This window comes from Oncorhynchus mykiss, chromosome 6 (genome assembly GCF_013265735.2).
Source record: "Oncorhynchus mykiss isolate Arlee chromosome 6, USDA_OmykA_1.1, whole genome shotgun sequence".
NCBI classification, from domain to species: domain Eukaryota; kingdom Metazoa; phylum Chordata; class Actinopteri; order Salmoniformes; family Salmonidae; genus Oncorhynchus; species Oncorhynchus mykiss.
Window position 1 is genome coordinate 65488548 of NC_048570.1, and position 27632 is coordinate 65516179.

The 27632-nt window shown below is 43.6% G+C and overlaps 1 protein-coding gene across 2 annotated transcripts in view; it reads left to right on the forward strand.

Annotated features, from left to right (window-relative positions):
* Positions 1-27632, forward strand: part of LOC110526363 (AT-rich interactive domain-containing protein 3B) — an 80507-nt gene that overhangs the window by 47456 nt on the left and 5419 nt on the right. For both annotated transcript variants that reach the window (XM_021607268.2, XM_021607267.2), the window contains exons 5-6: positions 23966-24149; positions 25914-26167. In XM_021607268.2, coding sequence (XP_021462943.2) covers positions 23966-24149; positions 25914-26167 — 438 coding nt within the window. The remainder of the gene's footprint in view (positions 1-23965; positions 24150-25913; positions 26168-27632) is intronic.

Consider the following 27632-nt stretch of genomic DNA (forward strand, 5'->3'; position numbering starts at 1 on the left):
ATAATAGTGAAGACATCAAAACTATGAAATAGCACATATGGAATCATGTAGTCACCAAAAAAGTGTTAAACAAATCAAAATATATTTGAGATTCTTCAAAGTAGCCACCCTTTGCCTTGATGACAGCTTTGCACACTCTTGGCATTCTCTCAATCAGCTTCATGAGGTAGTCACCTGGAATGCATTTTGATTAATAGGTGTGCCCTGTTAAAAGTTAATTTGTGGAATTTCTTTCCTCCTTAATGCATTTGAGCCAATCAGTTGTTGTGGTATACAGAAGATAGCCCTATTGGGTAAAAGACCAAGTCCATTTTATGGCAAGAACAGCTCAAATAAGTAAAGAGAAACGGCAGTCCATCATCACTTTAAGACATGAAGGTCCGTCAATCAGGAAAATGTCAAGAACTTTGACAGTTTATTCAAGTGCAGTTGCAAAAACCATCAAGCGCTATGATCAAACTGGCTCTCATTAGGACTTCCACAAGAAAGGAAGACCCAGAGTTACCTCTGCTGCAGATTATAACTTCATTACAGTTGACTGCATCTCAGATTGCAGCCAATAAATGCTTCACATAGTTCAAGTAACAGACACATCTCAACATCAACTTTTCAGAGAAGACTGCTTGAATCAGGTCTTCATGGTCAAAATGCTGCAAAGAAACCACTACTAAAGGACACCAATAAGAAGAGACTTGCTTTGGCCAAGAAACATGAGCAATGGACATTAGACCAGTGGGAATCTGTCCTTTGCTCCAAGTCCAAATTTTAGATTTTTGGTTCCAACCGCCCTGTCTTTGTGAGACGCAGAGTAAGTGAACCGATTATCTCAGCATGTGTGGTTCCCACCGTGAAGCATGGAGGAGGAGGTGTGATGGTGTGGGGATGCTTTGCTGGTGACACTGTCAGTGATTTATTTAGAATTCATTGCAAACTTAACCAGCATGGCTACCACAGCATTCTGCAGCAATACATCATTCCATCTGGTTTGCGTTTAGTTGGGCTACCATTTGATTTTCAACAGGACAATGACTCCAAGCACAACTCCAGACTGTGTAAGGGCTATTTGACAAAGATGGAGAGTGATGGAGTGTTGCATCAGATGACTTCAACCCAATTGAGATGGTTTGGGATGAGTTGGACCGCAGAGTGAAGTAAAAGCAGCTAATAAGTGCTCAGCATATGTGGGAACTCCTTAAAGACAGTTGGAAAAGCATTCCTCATGAAGCTGATTGAAAGAATCCCAAGAGTGAGCTAAGTTGTCATCAAAACAAAGGGTGGCTACTTTGAAGAATCTCAAATATATTTGTTTAACACTTTTTTGGTTACTACATGATTCCATAGTTTTGATGTTTTCACTATTATTCTACAATGTAGAATAAATAGTAAGAATAAAGATTAACCCTTGAATGAGTAGGTTTATCCAAACTTTTGACTGGTACTGTACATATACAGTGCCTTGCGAAAGTATTCGGCACCCTTGAACTTTGCGACCTTTTGCCACATTTCAGGCTTCAAACATAAAGATATAAAACTGTATTTTTTTTTGTGAAGAATCAACAACAAGTGGGACACAATCATGAAGTGGAACGACATTTATTGGATATTTCAAACTTTTTTAACAAATCAAAAACTGAAAAATTGGGCGTGCAAAATTATTCAGCCCCCTTAAGTTAATACTTTGTAGCGCCACCTTTTGCTGCGATTACAGCTGTAAGTCGCTTGGGGTATGTCTCTATCAGTTTTGCACATCGAGAGACTGACATTTTTTCCCATTCCTCCTTGCAAAACAGCTCGAGCTCAGTGAGGTTGAATAGAGAGCATTTGTGAACAGCAGTTTTCAGTTCTTTCCACAGATTCTCGATTGGATTCAGGTCTGGACTTTGACTTGGCCATTCTAACACCTGGATATGTTTATTTTTGAACCATTCCATTGTAGATTTTGCTTTATGTTTTGGATCATTGTCTTGTTGGAAGACAAATCTCCGTCCCAGTCTCAGGTCTTTTGCAGACTCCATCAGGTTTTCTTCCAGATTGGTCCTGTATTTGGCTCCATCCATCTTCCCATCAATTTGAACCATCTTCCCTGTCCCTGCTGAAGAAAAGCAGGCCCAAACCATGATGCTGCCACCACCATGTTTGACAGTGGGGATGGTGTGTTCAGCTGTGTTGCTTTTACGCCAAACATAACGTTTTGCATTGTTGCCAAAAAGTTCAATTTTGGTTTAATCTGACCAGAGCACCTTCTTCCACATGTTTGGTGTGTCTCCCAGGTGGCTTGTGGCAAACTTCAAACAACACTTTTTATGGATATCTTTAATAAATGGCTTTCTTCTTGCCACTCTTCCATAAAGGCCAGATTTGTGCAATATACGACTGATTGTTGTCCTATGGACAGAGTCTCCCACCTCAGCTGTAGATCTCTGCAGTTCATCCAGAGTGATCATGGGCCTCTTGGCTGCATCTCTGATCAGTCTTCTTCTTGTATGAGCTGAAAGTTTAGAGGGACGGCCAGGTCTTGGTAGATTTGCAGTGGTCTGATACTCCTTCCATTTCAATATTATCGCTTGCACAGTGCTCCTTGGGATGTTTAAAGCTTGGGAAATCTTTTTGTATCCAAATCCGGCTTTAAACTTCTTCACAACAGTATCTCGGACCTGCCTGGTGTGTTCCTTGTTCTTCATGATGCTCTCTGCTCTTTTAACGGACCTCTGAGACTATCACAGTGCAGGTGCATTTATACGGAGACTTGATTACACACAGGTGGATTGTATTTATCATCATTAGTCATTTAGGTCAACATTGGATCATTCAGAGATCCTCACTGAACTTCTGGAGAGAGTTTGCTGCACTAAAAGTAAAGGGGCTGAATAATTTTGCATGCCCAATTTTTCAGTTTTTGATTTGTTAAAAAAGTTTGAAATATCCAATAAATGTCGTTCCACTTCATGATTGTGTCCCACTTGTTGTTGATTCTTCACAAAAAAATACAGTTTATATCTTTATGTTTGAAGCCTGAAATGTGGCAAAATGTCGCAAAGTTCAAGGGGGCCGAATACTTTCGCAAGGCACTGTAACTACAAATAAAGGTACAGACAGGAAACAGTAGCGGCAGTGTATGTGATGAGTCAAAGAACTTATTCAAAAGTAATTCAAGATAATTGTGAGTGGTGATAGGTGAGTCCTGACTTGTAGCTGTGTTGTGTTTCCAATAAGATGCACTGAGAGAGTGATTACCCCAAGGCTTATTTATTGATGATATCACAGGATCATTCTAGAAGGTCAATGCTTTTAGCTGAGATGTTCTCTATCCCGTCATTGCCATGGTGCAGCAAAGAATTTCACCTACCTAGCTACCCTGTCAATACCTCTTTGTGGCCTGAGAGAGAAAGAAACCCCTTCTCCTTTTTCTACTTCAATAAGCGGCACTTGGCTGACCTCCGCTGTCTCCTAAATCGGGGCCTTAATCATGGAGAACAAATTGCTTGGCTGTCTTCCCACTCGGCTGTGAGAACAGGGCTGCAGCACAACACACATTCCTCAGGACTACCGTGAGATGCAGCCCTCAGCCGCTTGCTTCGCCGGCCAGGCCGGTGATCTTTCTGAAAAAAACATGTCTGGCTCTGTTACGGATCAATTGGAGGCACTGTACTCCATTTTTGTTTTGTGTTTGTGGCTTCTGCTGCACCATCAAATGAAAATACAGATTTATACCTGGATACTGCATTTCAGTTTCAGTTCTTTGAGTGTCAAAATGTCTTCTAATTATATTACCGTGTTTCGAAGTAGGAGAAAACACTCTTTAGATATTGAGTATATTTGGACAGCTGATCAAACAATAGTTTAGTTGGAAAAGTTTAGTTAGTTGGAAAATAAATAAATTACCCACTTCATGCCCCCCCAAGTCCGTGGGAAATAACTGAAAGGAAGCTTGTGAGAGAATCCCATTTGGCCTTGTGTGCCTAAAAAACAGGCATGTTTTGTCTGTGTGTTCATTGTTGAGGAATTTCACCAGCTGTCTTGCACCCAATGGGCCTGTGAAGAGGCCCATTGATGCACCCCACATTAGAGTAGCAGCAGCAGCGTTTCCTCTTCAATTGGTGGCTGAGGACTCAGGAGTGTTTAGCTGCTGTGTTTTCCTGTAGCCTTATTGTTTATCATATCCATTTCACTTCTTGTTTTCTCGCCCCCATTGGGAACATGGAGAAAAACTTTGACACTGTTGTGTTGCTATTAACCACCTTAAAGACTTCAATTTAAGCAGATGGGTGATTGTTTGTTTTGATTTGACAGCCTTCCCTCACCTGCTCTGAGATGGGATGGGGGCTAGGAGGGAGGGGGTAAGGGAGACTGTAGGAGAAAAGGGCACTTTATGAAGAAAAAACCCAAGTGCAAAGCAGCCAAATGCCTGTCAGCGCTGTCCACTTGAGATGATTAATGGTGCCTAGGTCTGATGGACAGAGCAAGTGTGAGAGACTTCTGTTGAGGCAATCACGGGACTGAGAGAGAGCGAGAGAGAGAGTGGGGTTAAGACAAGTGTTTAATGTCTTTGCTGTAACTAAGAAGCTTGATCTTGACATCTAGCCACTTCGCTAGCAAACCAAATGAATAGCTGGAGCCCAGAGCAGGATATAATTGATTTGACATCTTAGATTTCTTATATTTATAAGCAGTGGCATAGCATGCACCCCCGCAGCTGTGCCCCTAACTCCCTAAAATTGTATTGAAAATTATACCGTCAGTATTATGCAATACCCTAGTATATGGTGTCAGAGGAAGTCCCAAAGAATTGTCAGACTCCTGTCACTCAAGTCATAGACAGTTCTCTGTTCTCAAGCGGTACCGGAGCGCCTTGTCTAGGTCCAAAAGGCTCCTTAACAGCTTCTACCCCCAAGCCATAAGACTGCTGAACAATTAACCAAATGGCCACCCAGACTATTTGCATAGACCCCACCCCCCACCTTGTTTTTACACTGCTGCTACTCGCTGTTTATTATCTATGCATAGTCACTTTACCCCTAGCTACATGTACAAATTACCTCAACTAACCTGTACCCCCGCACATTGACTCTGTACCGGAACCTACTGCATATAGCCTCATTTATTATTTTATTACAATTTATTAGATTTTTTACTTTAGTTTATTTAGTAAATATTTTCTTAACTCGATTTTCTAAACTGTATTGTTGGTCAAGGGCTTGTAAGTAAACATTTCATGGTAAGGTACCTGTTGTATTTGGTGCATGTGGCATAAAATGTGATTTGATTTGGTACGGTATAAATGGTAGTCGTGGCCAAAATTGGGGATGCACATTATATCGGACATATTGGAATAGGCTGATATTAGCTAAAAATGCCAACATCGGTATCGGCCGAAAGTCTAGTTTAACGCCGATGTGCAAAACCGATGTCAAAGCTGATGTACATACCTATACAACGTAGGTACGTGATGTAATGACGCCACATAAAATTTTGCGCTACACTTGCAACGCTGCATTCCTAGCCCACAATGTCTGCTGTGTGGATTGAGCAGTCAACAAGTCGAGCAGTCATTTGAAAGATTAAGAACATTTCAGCGAGACAACTCAAAGGCGAAATCCATTAATGCCAAGATAATGGAATTCATTGCCCTTGACAATCAACCATTCTCTGTCATTGTTGATGTTGGCTTTCACAACTGATCGAGCACCAGTTACCAAGTGCGCTATTATTCAGATGTTGCCCTACAGGAGTTACACAGTAATAGCGTCATTGCTATTTGCTTCACGACATACTATGGAACACCATTTGGGTCTCTGCGTATCAAAAAAGATAGACGTCAAATAACACTATTTGACAATAACACTATTTGACGTGTTAAATAAGCTTTTAATTTGACACTTCAAATAACACAATTCTAGTATACAGTGTTGTGTGTTCTGAATTTGTCGGTGAAAGCCAAGCGCCACCACTACTATCTGTAGCACTGTCAAAGCTGTACAAAAAAGTACAAACACCGGCCGCAAACGATGTGTTTACAATTCCGCATTGGTAATAAAGCATTATTTGTTCAACCGCAACTTCTAGGGTAGCTAGCTAGCTTTAGCTTGGTACCTAGATGGCACCAATACAACCACCGTGAAAACAATGACCAGTAGAAACTGCAGTCATTTTCACTATGATTTAGGAATCCTTGTGAGTAAGTATTATTGTTCCCCTATTGAAATTGAACTTCAGTTCATGAAAATAAATAGCTAGCCAGCTACTTAACCCTGTTGCCCAAAGCTAACGTTATAAGCAGGCAGCTAGCTTCATCTGCCTAGTGAGGCTCGACCTGACCAGGGTATGTGTTGTGAAGCTAGCCACAATAAGTATTAGCGGTTTGCTTTCAATATAAAAGTCCCTTTTTGAAAGTGATGAAGAAGGTTGCTATTGGTGGAATCATGCCATATTTAGACTAGATAATGTTAAACAAGGTTGGAGTGTGAAGCAATGAAATGTGGTATCAGTCTACTCGGTGACACCCACAGAACACAACAGTGAAGAGTTTACGCAAATATTAGCATTGTAGCTCTTATCGCGGGACTGTGACTGTGTGAAATCACCTCCCCGGTCAGCCTATTGTGTGTATTGACATTCATATTGCACTGTAAGCTTTACCTAAGGTTTGGGGATCAATGAAATGGGGTAACAGTATACTCAATACCCAATATATTTTTTTCCCAACGTCGTCCTCAGAGTTATCAGACTCCAAAACATTCATGCAGTATTGTTTTTCCTCGGGAATAGTGTTCAATACACATAGGTTGACAATAAATGTGGCTCAATTCACAGTTGCTTCAGAGTCCCGCAATAAGAGCTACAATGCTAATGTTCTCTGGGTGTCACTGAGTAGACTGATACACCATGTCATTGATCCACAATCCATAGGTAAGGCTGTACAGTGAAATACGTATGCCCCCAATGCAATTCTAAAGTATAATACATCCAGTGTGATTTCAATAGATTTTTGTCAAATAAACAAATTGTCTTTTGTTGATTTTATATAACATTCCAACCTCGTATAGCATGATCTATTAAATAATGGCATAATAGCTAGCTAACTATAGCTACTGAAACAGATTGTCGTTTTACTATTTTTGGGGAAGAACATTGTTTGCATCCATGAGCTATCTAGCTTTTTTTATGACCTGCACTGTAGGTGCGTTAGACAGCTTTACCAGCATCATAGCATACATATCGATGAATCGTTGTGACATATGAAAAACGAGTGATGGTGTAATCAATATGTAATAACTACGTAAAGAAATTATGAAAGCGTTAAATTATGTGACATGCAGTCATATTCAGGTCATGATTGGTCATCAAGCTTATTTGATACGTCAAATAGTGTTATTTAATGTGTACCTTTTTTGACATGCAAAGACCCAAACGGCATTCCATAGAAATTCTGATTGAGAATGAAACGACTGAACAAATGAACAACGAAACAGCACAGCAAGTAAGTGAAAGAAATAGGTTTTGATTAAGTTTTACTCGTAATGGGGACATACACTACCGTTCATAAGTTTGGGGTCACTTAAAATTTGCTTTTCTTTCAAAAATATTTCTTTGTCCATTAAAATACCATCAAATTGATCAGAAATGCAGTGAAGACATTGTTAATATTGTAGCTGGAAATGGCAGATTGTACGCCCATGTAGATATTCCATAAATAGAGGCCCATTATCAGCAACCATCACGCCTGTGTTCCAATGGTACGTTGTGTTAGCTAATCCAAGTTTATAATTTTAAAAGGCTAATTGATCATTAGAAAACCCTTTTGCAATTATGTTAGCACAGCTGAAAACTGTTCTGATTAAAGAAGCAATAAAACTGTCCACTTTTAGTCTAGTTGAGTATCTGGAGCATCAGCATTTGTGGGTTCGATTACAGGCTCAAAATGGCCAGAAACAAATAACTTTCTTTTGAAACTCGTCAGTCTATTCTTGTTCTGAGAAATGAAGACTATTCCATGCGAGAAATTGCCAAGAAACTGAAGATCTTGTATAGTGCTGTGTACTACTCCCATCACAGAACAGCGCAAACTGGCACTAACCAGAATAGAAAGAGGAGTGGGAGGCCCCGGTGCACAACTGAGCAAGAGGACAAATACATTAGTGTCTAGTTTGAGAAACATGCTTCATTAAATTGTACCCGCAAAAGACCAGTCTCAACGTCAACAGTGAAGAGGTGACTCTGGGATGCTGGCCTTCTAGGCAGAGTTGCAAAGAAAAAGCCATATCTCAGACTGGCCAATAAAAATAAAATGTTAAGATAGACAAAAGAACACAGACACTGGACAGAGGAAGATTGGAGAAAAGTTATCGACAGACAAATTTAAGTTTGAGGTGTTTGGATCACAAAGAACAACATGAGACGCAGAAAAACGTGAGACGCAGAAAAAAATGAAAAGATGCTGGAGGAGTGCTTGATGCCATCTGTCAAGCATGGTGGAGGCAATGTGATGGTCTGGGGGTGCTTTGGTGGTGGTAAAGTGGGAGATTTGTTCAGTGTAAAAGGGATTTTGAAGGAAGGCTATCACTCCATTTTTCAACTCCATGCCATACCCCGTGGACAGCGCTTAATTGGTTCCAATTTCCTCCTACAACAGGACAATGACCCAAAGCACAGCTCTAAATTATGCAATAACTATTTAGGGAAGAAGCAGTCAGCTGGTATTCTGTTTATAATGGAGTGGCCAGCACAGTCACCTGATCTCAACTCTATTGAGCTGTTGTGGGAGCAGCATGACCGTATGGTACGTAAGAAGTGCCCATCAAGCCAATCCAACTTGTGGGAGGTGCTTCAGGAAGCATGGAGTGAAATCTCTTCAGATTACCTCATCAAATTGACAACTAGAATGCCAAAGGTCTGCAAGGCTGTAATTGCAAATGGAGGATTCTTTGACAGAAGCAGAGTTTGAAGGACACTTATTTCATTAAAATAATTATTTATAACTTTGTCAACGTCTTGACTATATTTCCTATTCATTTTGCAACTCATTTCATGTATGTTTTCATGGAAAACAAGGACATTTCTAAGTGACCCCCAAATGTCTTTGGTGTGCAGTTGAAGAAATCAATTTTTTTTTTTACTAAATCTTAGCTAATTCCACAAAGAAATCATAAAATGTCCCGGACAATATTATTGGCACCTTCTAGAAGTAATTTAAAATAATTAATGTCAAGCAGGTGATTCTCATTTACGTTGGAATTGAACTCACCTGTGAAGGTGGCTGCAGTATAAAAATCACGTATTCAACCAGTTTGAGTAGAGAAAAGGACTCATTCTCCTGTTTTGTGTCACTGTGTGTACTGCAATGAGCATGGACAAAAGAAAGAAAACCAGATAATTATATAAGGAGGTCAGACACAAGATTATAGCCAAGCATAGACAATCTCCAGAGACGTTGATGTTCCTGTTTCCACCATATGTGATGTTATCAAGAAGTTTTAGGCCCATGCCACTGTAGCCAACCAACCTCACTGGACAACTTGATGGAAGATTGCAGCGAAGGATTATTCTAATGGTGGAGAAAGCACCTCGGTCAACTGCCACGCAGATTCAAGCTGACCTTCAGACACAAGGTACGACAGTTTCAACTCGCACCAGCCGTAGCCAACTCAATGAAAGGGGGTTATATGGCAGGAGACCCAGGAGGACCCCATCCTAGCCTGACTAATTTGTCAGAAAACACCTGAACATGCCAAAATTCTTCTGGGAGAATGTCCTGTGGACAGATGAGACCAAATTAAAGCTGTTTGGTAAAGCACACATCCCTATGTTTGCAGAAAACAAAATGAAGCTTTCAAAGAAAGTAACACTTTCCCTACAGTCAAACATGGAGGTTTAGTGATGTTTTGGGGCTGCTTCGCTGCCCCTGGCACTGGTTGCCTTGAGCGTGTGCATGGCATCATGAAATCAAGTGAATACCAAGGTATTTTCGAGCGCAATGTGGGACCTAGTGTCAGAAAGCTGGGTCTCCGTCCAAGGTCATGGGTCTTCCAGCAGGACAATGACACCAAACACACTTCAATAAGCACCCAGGAATGGTTCAAGACAAAACGCTGGACTGTTCTGAAGTGGCCAGCAATGAGCCCAGATCTAAATCCCATTGAAAACTTGTGGAGAGATCTGAACACAGCAGTTATGAGAAGGCACCCTTCTAATCTGGGAGAACTGGAGCAGTTTGCACAAAAGGAGTGGGCCAAACTGCCAGTACAGAGGTGCAGAAAGCTTGTCGATGGTTACTTGTTTGCTGTTATTTGACCAAAGGCTGTGCTACCAAATATTAAGTCTAGGGTGTCAATACTTTTGTCAATGCCATTTGTTTGTTTATTTTCTGTTTTAAATTAATATATTAAGTTCTGAATCAAAAACAAAGGTTCTGTAGTATTAACAGGGAAATAAAGAATTGTGGAGACCAAATACTTTGTTCAATTTCAACTTATTTTTAGGGAAAATTGTGAGTTATTTGAAAAATATTTTGGCACGACTGTATACCGCCCAAACATGGTGTAGTGTTGAGTATACTGTAGTAAGTTGATGCGTCAAGAAACCTGATGCTGGGGGTTTGTTTGGCTATTGGAGTAAGAGCTAGCTAAGTTTATTATGGGAAAATCCTCCGTAGTAAAGATTTAGATTGTAATGCTGTAAGCTGGCCTTGTCTGTGCCATTTAACCAGAACAGTCAGGACTGGACTGGAGAGAGGGAGAGAAACTGACAGACTGGTCAATAGTTTCTCTCCCAGAAACTATTGCACAACTTTTAACCAGGACACAGGTCAAAAGTAGTGAATAGCCACCACTAGTCAGCTACTTGCTCCACCCCCCCATGGACATGTATTCTTCTTACTCACTCATCACTCTATGGACAAGTATCCTTGTTTACGCACTTTGCAGCATCTGTATAGAATTTAAAACTAGTTGTTAATATACACAGAGTAGGATCACCTTCCTGATATTGAGTTTCACCCCCCCTGGGAAACTGGAGTGTGAAAAATCCAGCAGCGTTGTAGTTCTTGACACAAACCGGTGCGTCTGGTACCTACTACCATACTCTGTTCAAAGGCACTTAAATCTTTAGTTGTGCCTATTCGCCCTCTGAATGGCACACATACACAATCCATGTCTTAATTGTCTCAAGGCTTAAAAATCCTTCTTTAACCTGTCTCCTCCCTTTTCATCTACACTGATTTGAAGTGGATTTAACCAGTGACAATCAATCATAGCATTCAACTGGTCAGTCTGTCATGGAAATGTTTTGTACACTCAGTGTATATCAAATCAAATTTATTGATATAGCCCTTCGTACATCAGCTGATATCTCAAAGTGCTGTACAGAAACCCAGCCTAAAACCCCAAACAGCAAGCAATGCATGTGTAGAAGCACGGTGGCTAGGAAAAACTCCCTAGAAAGGCCAAAACCTAGGAAGAAACCAGGCTATGTGGGGTGGCCAGTCCTCTTCTGGCTGTGCCGGGTGGAGATTATAACAGAACATGGCCAAGATGTTCATAAATGACCAGCATGGTCAAATAATAATAATCACAGGCAGAACAGTTGAAACTGGAGCAGCAGCACGGCCAGGTGGACTGGGGACAGCAAGGAGTCATCATGTCAGGTAGTCCTGAGGCATGGTCCTAGGGCTCAGGTCCTCCAAGAAAGAAAGAAAGAGAGAGCATACTTAAATTCACACAGGACACCGGATAGGACAGGAGAAGTTCTCCAGGTATAACAAACTGACCCTAGCCCCCGACACATAAACTACTGCAGCATAAATACTGGAGGCTGAGACAGGAGGGGTCAGGAGACACTGTGGCCCCATCTGATGACACCCCCGGACAGGGCCAAACAGGAAGGATATAACCCCACCCACTTTGCCAAAGCACAGCCCCCACACCACTAGAGGGATATCTTCAACCACCAACTTACCATCCTACAACGAGGCCGAGTGTAGCCCACAAAGATCTCCGCCACGGCACAACCCAAGGGGGGGCGCCAACCCCGCTGCCTTGTGATCTTTTTATATTATTTGACTTATTATTTTGTTTCATTCACTTCATTTTAACCCGTATTGTTAGCTTAATAATTTCACTGTACCCTACAATTACATCTGCGACCCTGTGCATGTGACTAATAACCTCTGAATTGATTTGGATTTGTTGAAGGCAGGCTTCTCTTTGAACTACAGTAGCTCAGCACAGCCAGGCCTATTGGCTAGTGACTGAATCTTGAGGCGTGCAGTAATTGTGCCCTAACCGCCTTAATGTTTCCAGGTTGTCGGTCAGTCAGCTGTGTTTACTGAGGGCCGGCCACATTGGCTTGGCGATGTGTCGGCGGCCAGCGCTGCGTAGTGTAGTGGCGTGGGAACAGTAGATGCCCAGCTGGGGACGTGAGGAAGTCCCTAACAGTAACCCAGACACGGAGTGCTCTGTCCTCTACAATTACACCATGAATGGGCTCTTGGGGATCCATGTATGCATTATATTACCACTGACACTACAGGGCTACCCCTCCCCCCCCCCCCCCCCCTCCCCCCCATACAGGACAGGGAGGCTCGCTGTGCTGTACGTACACACACACTATAGCAGAGCTACAATGGGAACATTCTGTGGCCTGTTTAATAGGGCTTTATTTTCATTTAACAGTTTCTGGAAATGACTTGCCTGAGAGTTTTGCACACTGTCGTATGAGCACATCTGTCCATACTATTATAGTAGGTGTTGTGTGAGCAAAATGGTTTCCAACTGAATCCAAACCTGTTGAATCTAACCTCCCCCGCTGGTCTGAGAGGTGGTAAAACGTCAGGCTACTCATATGGTGCACTGATTTAGAAACCATTTATTTGAATTTCATTCTGGTTTCACTACGCTACTAACTCAACCATGAGTGTAGCAACCATGAGTGTAGCAAGATGTTATATAGATGACTAGCTCACAGATTCAGTTCCTTATGAGAAGTGTGTGAAACATGGCTGTAAAGAACAGTGACTGGAGCCAGAATAGAAATGTGATGGTACTAAAAAATCCCTCTGTCTCTGTCCTCCTCCCTCCCCCGCTTCTCTCTTTACCCCCTTTTCCCTCTGTTTATTGTGCTACAGTTACAGCCACTGAAACCTGATAAGACCATGGGGGATAGGGGCCGAGGTTAGTGCGCAGGGCAGGCGGTGGGGGAGGGGCTGGATTAAGGGGCCTCCTGTCCTACAGAGAATGATTAATGAGCCCCTAAAAGGGGGGGGGGGGGGCCCGCCTTTTTGATAGGGGGAACACTGATGGACAGCAGACGAGGGAAAGACTGCCACGTGTCTGGACTGCGAGGGAGGAGGGCATGAGGGATTAAGGTAACCAACAGACAGGGGAGGCACAGGGAAAGGGGAGGGGGGAGAGGGTGCCACAACTACAGAGGCATCAGAGGGGGAGTGGAGTGAAGGGAGGCATCAGGCCTGCATGTGTGGAAACAAGGCCACAGTCTTTCATTTCCCCTGGAAATGAGCGATCCGTCACTGGGGAAGACACTGGGGGTGTGTCCCAAACAGCACCCTATTCCCTATATAGTTTACAACTTTTAAACCAAGCCCTATGAGCACTACTTTTGACCTGTGCCCTGGTTAACTTCACTAGGGTAGGGGGCACTATTTTCACCTCTGGATGACAAGCGTGTCCAAAGTAAACTGCCTGCTACTCAGGCCCAGAAGCTAGGATATGCATATAATTGGTAGATTTGAATAAAAAACACTAAAGTTTCCAAAACTGTTAAAATAATGTCTGTGAGTATAACATAACTGATTTGTCAGGTGAATACCTGAGAAAAATCCATCCAGGAAGTGGGATTTTTTATGTTTGTAGTTTTCTATTGAATGCCATTACATTATCCATTGACTTAGGACTCAAATTGCACTTCCTATGGCTTCCACTAGATGTCAACAGTCTTCAGAAATCGTTTCAGGCTTGTGTTCTGAAAAATGAGAGAGTAAGACCACTCTGAATGAGTGGACCCTACAGTGTCCCAGAGCTTTTTCATGCGCGCGACTGAGAGCACGCCTTTCTTGTTTACCTTTTATATTGACAATGTTATTGTCCGGTTGAAATATAATTTATTATAATTCTACGAACTTTACGGATACCATTGGATTTTTAGTCTGCCTATTGTGACTGCGTATGAGCCTGTGGATTACTGAACAAAACGCGTGAACAAAACGGAGGTTTTTGGATATAAAGAGGGATTTTGTCGAACAAAACAAACATTTATTGAGGAAATGGGAGTCTTGTGAGTGCAACCATATAAAGATCATCAAAGGTAAATGATTAATTTTATCGCTATTTCTGATTTGTGTAACTCCTCTACTTGGCTGGTAACTGTTTGTAATGATTTGTCTGCTGGTCGCTGTTCTCAGATAATCGCATATTATGCTTTTGCCGTAAAGCCTTTTTAAAACCTGACACCGTGGTTGGATTAACAAGAAGTTAATCTTTAAACCAATGTATAACACTTGTATGTTTTATGAATTTTAATAATGAGTATTTCTGTTTTTGAATTTGGCGCTCTGCAATTTCACTGGATGTTGGCCAGGTGGGACTAGCATCCCACGTACCCTAGTGAGGTTAAAAGTTGTGCAATACATGGGGAATATGGTGCTATTTGAGACGCAACTTGGGTCTGGGGCTGGTCCAGGCAGGAGCTGGGGATGGGCTGGCAGAGTAGATTGGTCTCCTGATGGAGGAAAGAGTGGGAACCGCAGGGCCAACCCCAGCCCAGCGCAGTCAGAGCCACTGCTTTATAATAAATGCCTTCTAGAATGTAGACAGATGCCGACAAGTATTCTTAGCTGCAGACATTTCTCTCTTTGATCAAAGATGTGGTCAGCTTGTTGATATGTTAGAGGTCTGAGATTGTCTTGGGTAATTTTAAAACCTCGCCCGCCTAAATTACAAAGCTGTATTTAGATGCAGGCTCATCCACAGGCAGACCCATCAGTCCTCTTTTTTTCCCCCCACTTCAAAACCAAAGGAAATTGGGTTTTTCCTGATGTTAGCTCGATGGGAATCTACTCTATCTTATTTGTTTAGTTTCGGTACCATCAGGGGCCCGCCCTTTTTTTTGTGTGTCTTTCTCCCCCCCCCTTTCCTGAATCAATCCACTTGGTTGTGGGATGTATTTAGTGATGTAAACGTTGCAGACAGACACCAAATGAATAGAGCTGTGACAATTCCCTTCTCTATTTGACAAGGTTTCAATCTGAATGTTGTAATGTTAATGTAACATCTCTATAGTTCTCTCTTTATCCTGTCCATCCAGTGATGGATGGACTGAGATAGTTAACGGCCCCCGATGGAGATCTTCACCAGCACAATAGCCCGGCGCTGACATACAGTATGGTTTATATAGTACTGTTACATACGACTCGGTAATGTACGGGGGTACACATTGGGTTTCCAAGAGAAACAAAGAATGACATGTCTGTACTGTCGGTGGACGAAGGATGTCTCATAAGAGCCTGTTGTACTCATTTACGCACACAGTCAGTGCTACAGTATCGATCCTAGACCTTCTACTTGTTATTGCATTCTCTAGGTTACAATGTCAGCCCATATGGTCCATGTATGGAGACTGGAACCTTGAGCTGGAATGAAACAATCAGCAGTTACCATAGAGGGTTTTGTATTGAGTTGTGAGGGGTACCTGGTTTTCTGTCCTCCACACCCTATGCTATCCCCAGTCCACAGCAGCTGATGCTCCTGTATTGATCACCTCTTGCTGAGCTCCAAATTGGCTCGCCAGCTGATGGCTTTATCTGTCAATCTGGGTGTCCATTGATTAGAGCAGTTATGTGTTACAAAGAGAAGAGTGGGTGAGGGGGGGCGCAGAGGTCCACTGAGACCCTGTCAATGGTCCTCCTGCCGGTGGAGGGAGAGGTTTCTGTCCCCTACCTACCCTCTAAACCAGCCCTGTTCTAGTTGGCCACCTCTGTGGTCACTGCAGCAGCCCAGTTCTTCTGTTATTTGAGGAGCAGCTGATTTCAGACTGGTCTCTCTATTATCTCAGGCGAGAATGATGACGTTTTATACTTTGATGGGGAGAGTAAACGTAGAAGCACAGTGGAGATCGAAAAGCCGTCTAGTAATGTGTTCATCATGTCAAATTTCGACACCAAGCCAATTTTTGCTTAAAAAATACATTTACCCACCAGCGCAATTTGGTTATATTAGACTACTGAAACTGAATACAAATGTAAAAGTGTAGGCTATGGTTTGATCACCTCTTTATCTGATGGACTGATGATTAGAGTCCAGTCAGCCAGTAGTCCAAGCCAGACCCCGGCCTCAAGGGACCAAAGGGATTTGGGTTACAGTTGAAGTGGCTGTCTCACTTTTCGCATTATCCACATTCCAGCCTTTCAATCCCCCTCCCCCAATTCACCAGGTGACCCATCTTTATGACCCGAGAGGGAGTCATGTTTCTCTCTCTCTCTTTTTAATCTTTCTTTCTCCCTCTCTTTTGCTCCTTCTCTCACCCCTTTTATCGCTGATCTTCTTACTGAGCTAATCGTTCCCAATGAGAGAGAGAGATTACCGTCCCCAATTTGGACTGCAGCCAGATCACGGTCAACTCCGTGAGTTGTTGCTGTTGTTCCTTTATCATTGACAAGACTGTATCAAAGGATTTGTCCTATAAATAAAATAAGGCTCTCGTTACCCAGGCTTCAATCTAGTGATTTACATGTTGTGTATTGAGTTTAACATATAATGGAAGGTCTCTTTGCAATTTACTCTTCAAATGTTTGTTGTGGGATTTCTGTGTCATGGTTTGTCATGAGACACTACCCCCTCCTCCCCCGGGGCCTGGCCGGCACCAGCTGTGCTTTTATATCCCCGCCTGCCTGGTGTTATTGGCCTCCTACATATATAGGGGGTCATCTTAACTCTCGCTATAGATAGGAGGGCTGTTTGGCTGCTGTGTCCACATACATATTCCGTACCACTTGATATGAATTGGTCAGTCATGTGATGCATATGAATGGCTCTCCCCAGACTAAAGATAGCTGAAGAATTCCATACCGTCGTTGGACTTTACCTTCTATGTCCCTCGGCCCGGCATTAAAAATCAAACAAACGCTGCTCCAGCATAGCAGGCCCTGACAATACCAGGCTCAACATATGAACATGTAAACCAAATGGCCTTGGGTCCCTGGGTAAACTAAACACTCAGTAGGAGCAGTAAGGGCTGCTTGTAGACTGTAGTGGGTCTGAGACAGAGAGGCAGAACAGTGGTGGGGAGCTGCAGGCCCTTGTTTGGTCTAATCTGGGATATTGCTGGTGGTGGGGTGGATCCAAAGGGGTTTGGGGGGGGGGGGGGGGATACTGACATGAGGCAGAGGCCATTTGTGTTCTGGCTGACACCTTATAGCAGTAATCCAGTCTTTATCCAGCTGGCTGTCCCATCCACCTCATCCGCTCCTTCCCTCTCTGAGCTTGGGGGGGGGGCCATGTGTATATAGAGAAGGGGGAGGGGGGTCCACAGAAAGCGATATATCCTTTAGATAATGATGGGCTTATAAATGCGCTCCTGCCTGCCCTTGTTTCTCTCTCTTTCTCACCTATCTCATCCACTCTTTCCTTCCTCTTTTCCTCCTCCCTCACTCTGAAGAGGTGGATGGTAGTGAAATCCCACACCTCGTGGCAGCACATTCTGTAAAAAATGCATTTCCTGTCTCCTCTCCCCAGCCCCTGTCAGCTGGAATGCGAGTAATGTGAAATCAGCTACATTTAATTTACGATGCCGGCATAAGAGCCAGTTCATTTATTTATTATAGAATTATTTAATGCAGACAGCTGGTTTACAAAAAAAATGTTCAGGGATCATCATGTAATGACCTTTTTTGTTTTTTGTCACATGGAGATGGATCGCATCCTTGGAACTGTAGGGGGCAGTGTGGATGGTGCAGGGGGAAGGGGGTTATACTTATCATGTGACAAAGGGATGCTTCAACACCATTCTCATTGGTGTTTTTAGATGTTCTGTTTTCTCTCCTGGGACTGTGACTCGCTAACTGACTGGTTCAGACTGTAGTAGGCTGGTTTCCCTCTTTTTGATCTTGTTCTCTATCCAGCGTTGTGTCTTCTAAGCTGGGCTGTGCCCACTACTGACAATAATGCCTCAATTACTGTACTGTAACTCCCTCCCAGTGGGGTGAGAGGTGGCTGCCTCCTGGCCCTTCCTGCCACTATGGGCCTCTCTCTGTTGGGCTCTGGCCCTGTCTGAACACTGGAAGTACTGCGAATGGAGGAAGGAGTTAGGGAGTGGCTCAGGGAGCCTTCACCACCACAGCACTTCCCACCACCATGACCTCTGACCTCCACAGCCATTAATCATTTGCCTCCTGATGGCCCTGTCCCAGGGGGGAAATCAGTCCAGGGCAAAGGATGATGGGAGGTGAAGCCTGTAGCCAATTACAAATCGTTTCGGTGCTGCAGTGGACAAATCCCTGCTGCCCTTTTGAGAGAAAGCAGCCAATAGTGGCCTACATTAACGCTAGCATGAGCTAATGCTTCAGCTGTTCAATATGTGGCCTGCTATCATGGCTACGCTGCTCTGCTACTCATTTCTACATCGACTGACTCTGGGGTGGTGATTCCCATATTAAAACGTGTTTAAAGTGATTGTGCCCACAGGCCCAAAAGAGCTGGAGCAGATGTTTATCACCAAAGACTGGTGGGTTGTTAGAGAAACATTAGTGAGAACTATCTCCTCCAGTCTAGCTGAAGGGGCTTTGGTTAATTACATCATTTAATCATTTTCATAAATGGGTTGTTGCAGTTTGCTCACATTTCAGCAGATCCTGTTGAAACGTGTTCATTTGATTCTGTAGCGTTAGGTTTATTGTAGCGTTAGGTTTATTGTAGCGTTTGTATTTTGTTTACGCAGGCAGAATATCTGCTTCAGAGGAAAAAAATCTATTGTCTAAATTAAAATACTGATTCTTGCAAAAAAAACACTTCTCTACATCGCTTCCTGATGGTCCTATTCCTAACATTGATATTAGTGCGCTGGAATGGAATAGAGGCATTGATGTGAATTAAAGCCTAAATGCTGGGTTGTCAGTGCAGGTCAGGTCTATTGTGCTTATCTGTTCTGGCCTCATTGTCCAGGGGGACATACGGCTGGCTGTGTATGAAAACGGCTTCTTGCTGACCTGCACTTTAATTCAGACATCAATAACCCCTGGCCAACCTCTGACCCCTGCAGTTGTACTAATTGTTTGATGCAGGATTGATGTCCTTGCAGCGCTGCATTAAATAACTGTGGCCTGACCAGGGCTCAGGCTGGCCTTTTACACCACATTCCTTCTGCTTTTGATAGGCAGTATGTTCTGGAAGCGCTGGGTCGGGCTGGGCTACTGCCTCCTGTTCTATCTACCCTCTACCCAGCCTCTCTCCGTCTCTCTATCTGGTGGCCGGTGGTAGTGACACCATGCTCTCTGTGCTAATCAAACATCCTGCCTGATGTCATCTCATCCACCACACAGAGAGACAGGACTCCAGACACATTAGTGGGCTGTTGGCACTTCCTCAATCTTACAGGAAACTGATGTCCTAGCGGCCATGGACAATCTAAAGTTCATGTTATGTGTATATTGTACCCTAGTTTTGTGAAATGTCTTTCTCCTTTCAGATTTGTTTTATTTATTACTACTCAATACTACTACTACAGTACTATAGATGAGAAAGTGGCTTTTTTGGCAACAGTGCCATCTGTTTCGGAGTCTGTTAATTGTCTCCAGAGATCAGAATGTTGAATTCTGGGAAAAGTTGAGGCTATTCCCACTGTCTCGTAGGTGTAGTGGATTTTGATTTCCTAGCTTAGGTAGCTGTAGTTACCGCTGGCTTTGTTGATGGCCTACTGTATATAGGCTTTAGTCGTAAGTAGGGTTGCAAAGATTCAGAAACTTTCTGGTAAATTTCAAGGCATTTTCCTGGAAATTTTCCATGGGAAGTTAAGCCTGGGAATTTAGGGAATTTTGCTTAAATTCATCAAAAAAGTTAGCTTATAACAGTGAAACTTTTTTTTGTGGCATACACATGAGGCAATTCTAGGCCTTGTGGCATATTTTGGTTAAACTATCCCCAATTCAATGGAATTGCAACCCTCTGCATGCACAGTGCATTCTTCCATCACATGTACTGTACAGCTGATTCTCAAGATCTTGCACACTAATGAGATGCTATTGAGCCCACACTACTACACTGTCTGAGCCAAGGACTACATGCTTTCTGGTAAGTTTTGATTTCAATACTGGGTGGGGTGAATATATTTTATATGACACATGATTTTTTGTTAACTAGTAAATAGTAGCCTACAGCAAATTGTGTTAACATATTTTATGCTAGTTAGTTTTTGCTACTATGTGGGTTTTAGCTTGCTTGAGCCTGCTAACTGAGGAGTGTTAATTCACCTGTTTCCATACATGTTTCATTTTAAAACATTTATCTTACAAATGAGTTGTTTAATCTAACTGCTTAACTATTTATCTGTACATGGAATTGTATTTGTTGTTTTTTTTACTCTTTTTTTTCTTCATATCTTTACAGGAAAATGCCACGGGCACTATCTGATGTGTGGATACATTTCACTGCAGCTAATGTAGAAGGAAAAGCTGTGTACATTTGCGAATACTGTGCCAAATCATATGTGAAGAATGTAACAAAGATGCAGAATCATCTGACCAAGTGCACAAAGTTCCCTCAGCACTCACAACACGCAACCTCTGATAAAAGTCCCTCTACTTCCATTCAAAGTGAAAATGATGAATCAGACACCTTATCGATAGCAACAACTCATGGTTCTCCTGGAATCAGAAGTTTTTTTAGACTCAATGGAGGAACGCAGTCAGAGAAATGCTGATGAATGTCTTGCTCGAGCTGTGTATGCAACTGGTTAATCTCTGCTCACAGGCAATGTGTATTGGAAGAGATTTCTGAATGTTCTTCGCCCAGCATACACCCCTCCAACCAGACATGCTTTATCTACTCATTTGCTGGATGCAGTGTTCAAGTGCAGGTCAAGCAAATCATAGAGAAAGCAGACTGTATTGCAATCATCTACTGATCGGTGGTCGAATGTTCGTGGGCAAGAAATAATTAACTACATCTCCACCCCTCAACCAGTATTCTACAAGAGCACAGACACAAGGGACAACAGACAAACCGGTCTCTACATTGCAGATGAACTGAAGGCAGTCATCAATGACCTTGGACCACAGAAGGTATTTGGACTGGTGACAGACAATGCTGCGAACATGACGGCTGTTTGGTCTAAAGCGGAGGGCTCCTACCCTCACATCACACCCATTGGCTGTGCTGCTCATTCATTGAATCTGCTCCTCAAGGACATCATGGCACTGAAAACAATGGATACACTTTACAAGAGAGCCAAGGAAATGGTTAGGTTTGCTGCTATAACTTGATGACCCTTCAAAATCTACCTCACCAAGCAAAGTGAGAAGAATAAGAGCACCACATTGAAGCTGCCACTCATTGGGGTGGTGTTGTCATCATGTTTGACAGTCTCCTTGAGGGGAAGGAGTCTCCAAGAAATTGCCATATCAGTCTGCTCATATGGACAGCCCCATCAAGAGGATCCTCCTGCATGATGTATTTTGGGAGAGAGTGGTAAGCTGGCTGAAACTCCTGAAACCTATAGCAGTAGCCATTGCATGGATTGAGGGAGACAATGCCATCCTGTCTGATGTTCAGACTCTGCTTGCAGATGTAAGAGAAGAAATCCGTACTGCCCTGCCCACTTCACTGTTGCTCCAAGCAGAGGAAACTGCAGTTCTGAAATGCATCAAAAAGCGTGTTGAACCCCAAGTATGCTGGCAAGAGCATCCTGTCTGGTGCAGAGATCAACAAGGCCTATGGTGTCATCATTAATGTGTCTCGCCACCTTGGCCTGGATGAGGGCAAGGATCTTGGCAGTCTGGCAAAGTACACTTCCAAGCAAGGGCTTTGGGATGGAGATGTAATATGACAGTCGTGCCAACATATCTCATCAGCCACCTGGTGGAAGGGACTTTGTGGATCTGAGACTCTTTTCCCTGTTGCCTCCATCATCCTCCAAATCCCACCAACATCAGCCACCTCAGAGCGCAACTGGTCTTTGTTTGGGAACACACACACTAAAGCACGCAACAGGCTGACCAATACAAGGGTTGAAAAATTGGTGGCTATCCTTACAAATTTGAGGCATTTTGAGCCTGACAACAAGCCATCCTCAACAAGGTTGGAAAGTGACAGTGAAGATGAGGCCTCGGAGTCTGATGTTCAAGAGGTAGACATTGAGGAGGAGATCCAGGGAGAAGATATGGAAGCCTGAGAGGAAGACAAATTAAGCTTTAGTTTGTAGACTATCATTTTACAGATGTAAAACGTTTTTGGGAGATGCGATGGATCAATGGAGATCATTCAATATTCCCTTTCTTTTGTTGTTCAGTGAAATTATCCCATAAGTCAACTCATTTAATTGAAGTTCAATTCGTAGCTAAATAGTTTTTTATTTCTATTGGTTGGATTTAATAATTTGCAATCATGTCTACTTATGATAAAGTAAAAGGTTTGTTTGTCTCCATATAATATGGTAAATATATCCAATGCAAAAAAACATTACATTTAAATGGTATTCATATTAATTTGCATATATTTCTGTTAATTCCCATCTATTCCCGTTCATTCCCATGAAAAGTTCCCCAAAATATTCCCTAAAATGTGCAACCCTAGTCATAAGGTTTTGCAGTGTTTTACAACACATGTTCCTCTCTGACATGAGATGAGGTTATGCCTCTGCAGCCACACCCAGCCCCAGAGTTAGCTAGCAACACTTACACAAGCTAGCCCATGTGTCCTCCAGTCAGCCAACGATTCTAATGGTTTAATTAAAGACAACCTGTGCCTCGGAAGACTGGACTGACTGGCTGCTGCTAACTTGAGACATTGAATCAGGACCAGGGCTTATCTCCTCTCCTGGCCTGATCATATTGCTATTTGAAAAATACATTAATGGGTCTTATTCCAGGTTAGAGCTGCTAGCATCCTGCGGAGGCTGGGAGGATTGGCTGCTATTAACCACTGTGACACAAAGCTGGCCTGGCTTCCGCCTGGCCGTCCTCTCTACTCAGCAGCCACTCTGCACTAGGCCCCGGGCAGCACTAGCACAACAGCTAACAGCAGAGGGGTGTGGATTTACTCTGCACAATCCCCTAAATAAGCTTCATTATACCAGGCTATCCATGCCCCCCCCTGTCCAAAGATTAGCAGGCCTACAATCCCCCCCGACATGTCAGGACTGGAGAGTGGCGCGTAGCACTTTTTTCTAGGCCAGGGTTACACCTCCCCACCCCTCACCCCCCCCCCCCCCCCCCCCCCCCCCCCCCCCTCCGACACACACACTTTCTACACGCTTTACTGCAGATAAGCTGTTAACCAGATTAATGCACCTGTATCAAAAGTCTGGAGCAGGTTCACTTTGTTGTTTGCAAATCCCTCTTTCCAGGTCCAGCTGTCTTTGCCTTAACTTGGCTAATATGTTCTCTTTGTCATTTTTATTCCTTTGTGTTTCCGTTTCCCAGTCTAATCCAACCGGCTCTTTGAGTTATGGGCCTCTGTCACCGCGAGCAGTAACGATATCATCTGGGTATTTGTTTCAGCAAACAATGTGGGGTGAAAAATGTACTTTCAATAATAGAAGATCACGTACTGTTTCTGTTACAATTAACTTCTCAAAGCGTGTTACAGTGCTATGAAAATATTCAGAGGAAAAAACAAAACAATATTAACTTTTTTAAAAAGTTGTTAAAATGTGCAACAAACCTCTTCATCCACACCATTCCAGCTCCTTCAGCAATGTCACTTTAACAGGATATTTGGATCCATATTGATGTGTGTGGTTCTACCTTCAGGAACTCCAGTGAACCGCATCCCCATCATGGCCAAGCAGGTTCTGGACCTGTACATGCTTTACAAGCTGGTGACGGAGAAGGGCGGCCTGGTGGAGGTCATCAACAAGAAGATCTGGAGAGAGATCACCAAGGGCCTCAGTCTGCCCACCTCTATCACCTCTGCTGCCTTCACCCTTCGCACACAGTAAGTCTCTCTCTCTCTCTCTCTCTCTCTCTCTCTACCCCATTCTGCTTTGTCATGTGTCCCTATGGTGTGTATCTGTGTCGCTCTCTTTCTATGAAGGCTGTGTCTGTCTGCATGTGTCCATTCATCCTGACTGTGTGTGTGTGTGTGTGTGTGTGTACATCCCTCTCTTTTAACTACTCACCTCTCTCACTGCATTCCCTCCTCCATCCATTACACCACACGTGTGAGGAGCCCATTGATCCAATAGATTTTGTGATGTGATTTGGGCCAGAGTTCACAACAATTGAGGTGGGCTTTCACTGAGGGTCGAGCGCTCTGCGTTCTGTAAGCCCCTGTGTAGGGCTTTAGCTCTCTGTACTACTGCCCGTATACCAGAGAGCCTTAATGAACCTTTATGTATTTTTAATGCTAGCATACTCAGCCTGCCTGTTCTCTCCAGCAGCAACGGTCCACTGGTCTTATCTAATGGATAGTGCTCTTCACTCTGTATTGATCCTCGGTGTTCTCTCTCTCTCTCTCCATTATGCGCTTCGCTTTTATACATTTTTATGAGGTGGAAAAATACCTATGCTGCTAATGCTACTGCACACTCAGGCTGTTACATACCATGGTCTCTGTTAGGTAGCTATTTGACCTCTCTGCCACTGCATCAACAAAATTATGTGAACACCTGCTCGTCCAACATCTCATTCCAAAGTCACGAGCATTAACATGGAGTTGGTCCCCCCCTTTGCTGTCTCCACTCTTCAGGGAAGGCTTTCCAGTAGATGTTGGAACATTGCTGCAGGGACTTGCTTCCATTTAGCCACAAGAGCATTAGGGAGGTGGGGCACTGATGTTGGGCGATTAGGCCTGGCTTACAGTTGGCGTTCGAATTCATCCCAAAGGTGTTTGATGGGTTTGAGGTCAGGGCTCTGTGCAGGCCAGTCAAGTTCTTCCACACCGATCTCGACAAACAATTTCTGTTTTGTGCACGGGGGCATTGTCATGCTGAAACAGGAAAGGGCCTTCCCCAAACTGTTGCCACAATGTTGGAAGCACAGAATCGTCTAGAATGTCATTGTATGCTGTAGCATCAAGATTGGTGAAGCGTGCTCCAGAGTCCATTGGCGGCGAGCTTTACACCACTCCAGCTGACGCTTGGCATTGCTCAAGGAAATCTTAGGCTTGTGTGCGGCTGCTCGGCTATGGAAACTGGTTTAATGAAGCTCCCAACGTTCTTGTGCTGATGTTGCTTCCAAAGGCATTTTGGAACAGCCGATTTTAAGCGCTACGCACTCTTTCTGTGAACTTGTGTGGCCTACCACTTCACGGCTGAGCCATTGTTGCTCCTAGACGTTTCCACTTCACAATAACAGCACTTTCAGTTGACCTGGGCAGCTCTACCAGGGGAGAAATTAGACAAACTGACTTGTTAGAAATTTGGCATCCTATGACAGTGCCACGTTGAAAGTCCCTGAGCTCTTCAGTAAGGCCATTCTACTGCCAATGTTTGTCTATGGAGATTGCATGGCGGTGTGCTCGATTTTATACACCTGTCAGCAACGAGTGTTGCTGAAATAGCCGAATTCACTCATTTGAAGGGGTGTCCTCATACTTTTGCAAATATAGTGTGTGTGTGTGTGTGTGTGTGTGTGTGTGTGTGTGTGTGTGTGTGTGTGTGTACTCTGATCTGAAGACCATGTCTGCACGCATGACTAAGTCGCTTTGGTCTGCTAAATGGCATATCGTATCTTCCATCTTAATGTTTGTCTCATTCAGGTACATGAAGTACCTGTATCCCTTTGAGTGTGAGAGGAAAGGTCTAAGTTCGCCAGGCGAGCTTCAGGCGGCCATCGACAGTAACCGCCGGGAGGGCCGTCGCCCTAGCTACAGCAGCAGCCTCTTCCGCTTCTCCCCCAGCACAGCCCCTCACATCCTCTCCCCTCCCAAGATGCACCTGTCTGCACTGGGGGCGGGGGCCGCTGGGAGCCTCAACGGCCTGCTGGCGTCACCCGTCCACACTCTCAAAAAAGGTGAGTATTAAAGGATCAACAACTTCTCAATAAACGACTGGAAATGAAGGGTTACGATTGGAAAATAATTATAAATGTATTAATACAAATAAATACTGCAATTAAGATATAGCCTAAACACACAGTAGGCATCTTGGCAAAAGGAAAACAAAGCCCATGCTGTCTATTGGGTTCAAATAAGATAGAAGTGAGAGTTTAGCTCCGAGTTTTGGAGCGCATCAGACTGATCGGAGCACAACCCTCAAGAAATATCCATAGTGCCGTGGCGCCCTCTGTCGCAATGGTTAGGAACTACAGGATAATTTTCTTGAATTGTCTGGAAAGGATTAGACACCACAGCCTATAGAGAGTAGTATTACAAGAAGAAATGCTCTGATTTCTTAATAGCCCTTTACAGAAGTATTTTGTACTTTACACACGTTACGTTCATTGGCAGGCCTTGTGTTATGGAATCTCTGCAGCACAGGAGGTTGGTGACACCTTACTTGGGGAAGACAGGCTCTTGGGAATGGCTGGAGCGGAATAAGTGGAATGGTATCAAACACAAGGTTTCTGCCAACTGCGTGGCGCAGCGCTCTAAGGTACTGCATTGCAGTGCTTGAGATGTCACTACAGACCTGGGTTCGATCCCAGGCTGTGTCACAGCCGGCTGTGACTGAAAGACCCATGAGGCGGCGCACTATTGGCGTAGCGTCGTCCGGGTTAGGGGAGGGTTTGGCTGACCGGGATGTCCTTGCGCTCTAGTGACTCCTTGTGGCGGGCCGGTGTTTCCTCCGACACATTGGTGCGCCTGTTAAGCAAGCAGTGTCAAGAAGCAGTGAGACTTGGCAGGGTCATGTTTCGGAGGACGCATGGCTCTTGACCTTCGCCTCTCCCGAGTCCGTACGAGAGTTGCAGTGATGGGACAAGACTGTAACTACCAATTGGATATCATGAAATTGGGGTGAAAAGGGGTACAAAACATATGGTTTCCATGTGTTTGGTGCCATTCCATTAATTCCAACCATGAGCCGTCCTCCCCTCAGCAGCCTCCGCTGTTCTCCTGTGTGTATTGTACTGTAGATTGTGTGATGATCGATGCACTCCCTTTGGGATCAAAGCGTCTGAGTGTGACTGAGGATTTGACCCTGGGCTGTTCACTGTCTCTTAACCATTTACTACTGATTAATAACAGACAGCAGGACACTTTACGGCCAGCCTGGATTACAGCTGTCTGTCCTCATCAATGGGATCTGGCTGGATCACTACCATTACCTATTTTTCTTATCTGATCTTAACTTTGATGTTATTGGAATGTGGCTCAGTTACAGAAAATACTGTATAATGGCCAACATAATTGACGTGTTTTTTCTTCTTCTCTAAAATAGGTAGTTATTGTTTCAACAGGTCTCCCTCCCTTTCTTTGGCCTCATTTTACTACGTTAAATTGTCATTTTATTAAAAATAAATCTTCAGATTTTACGAT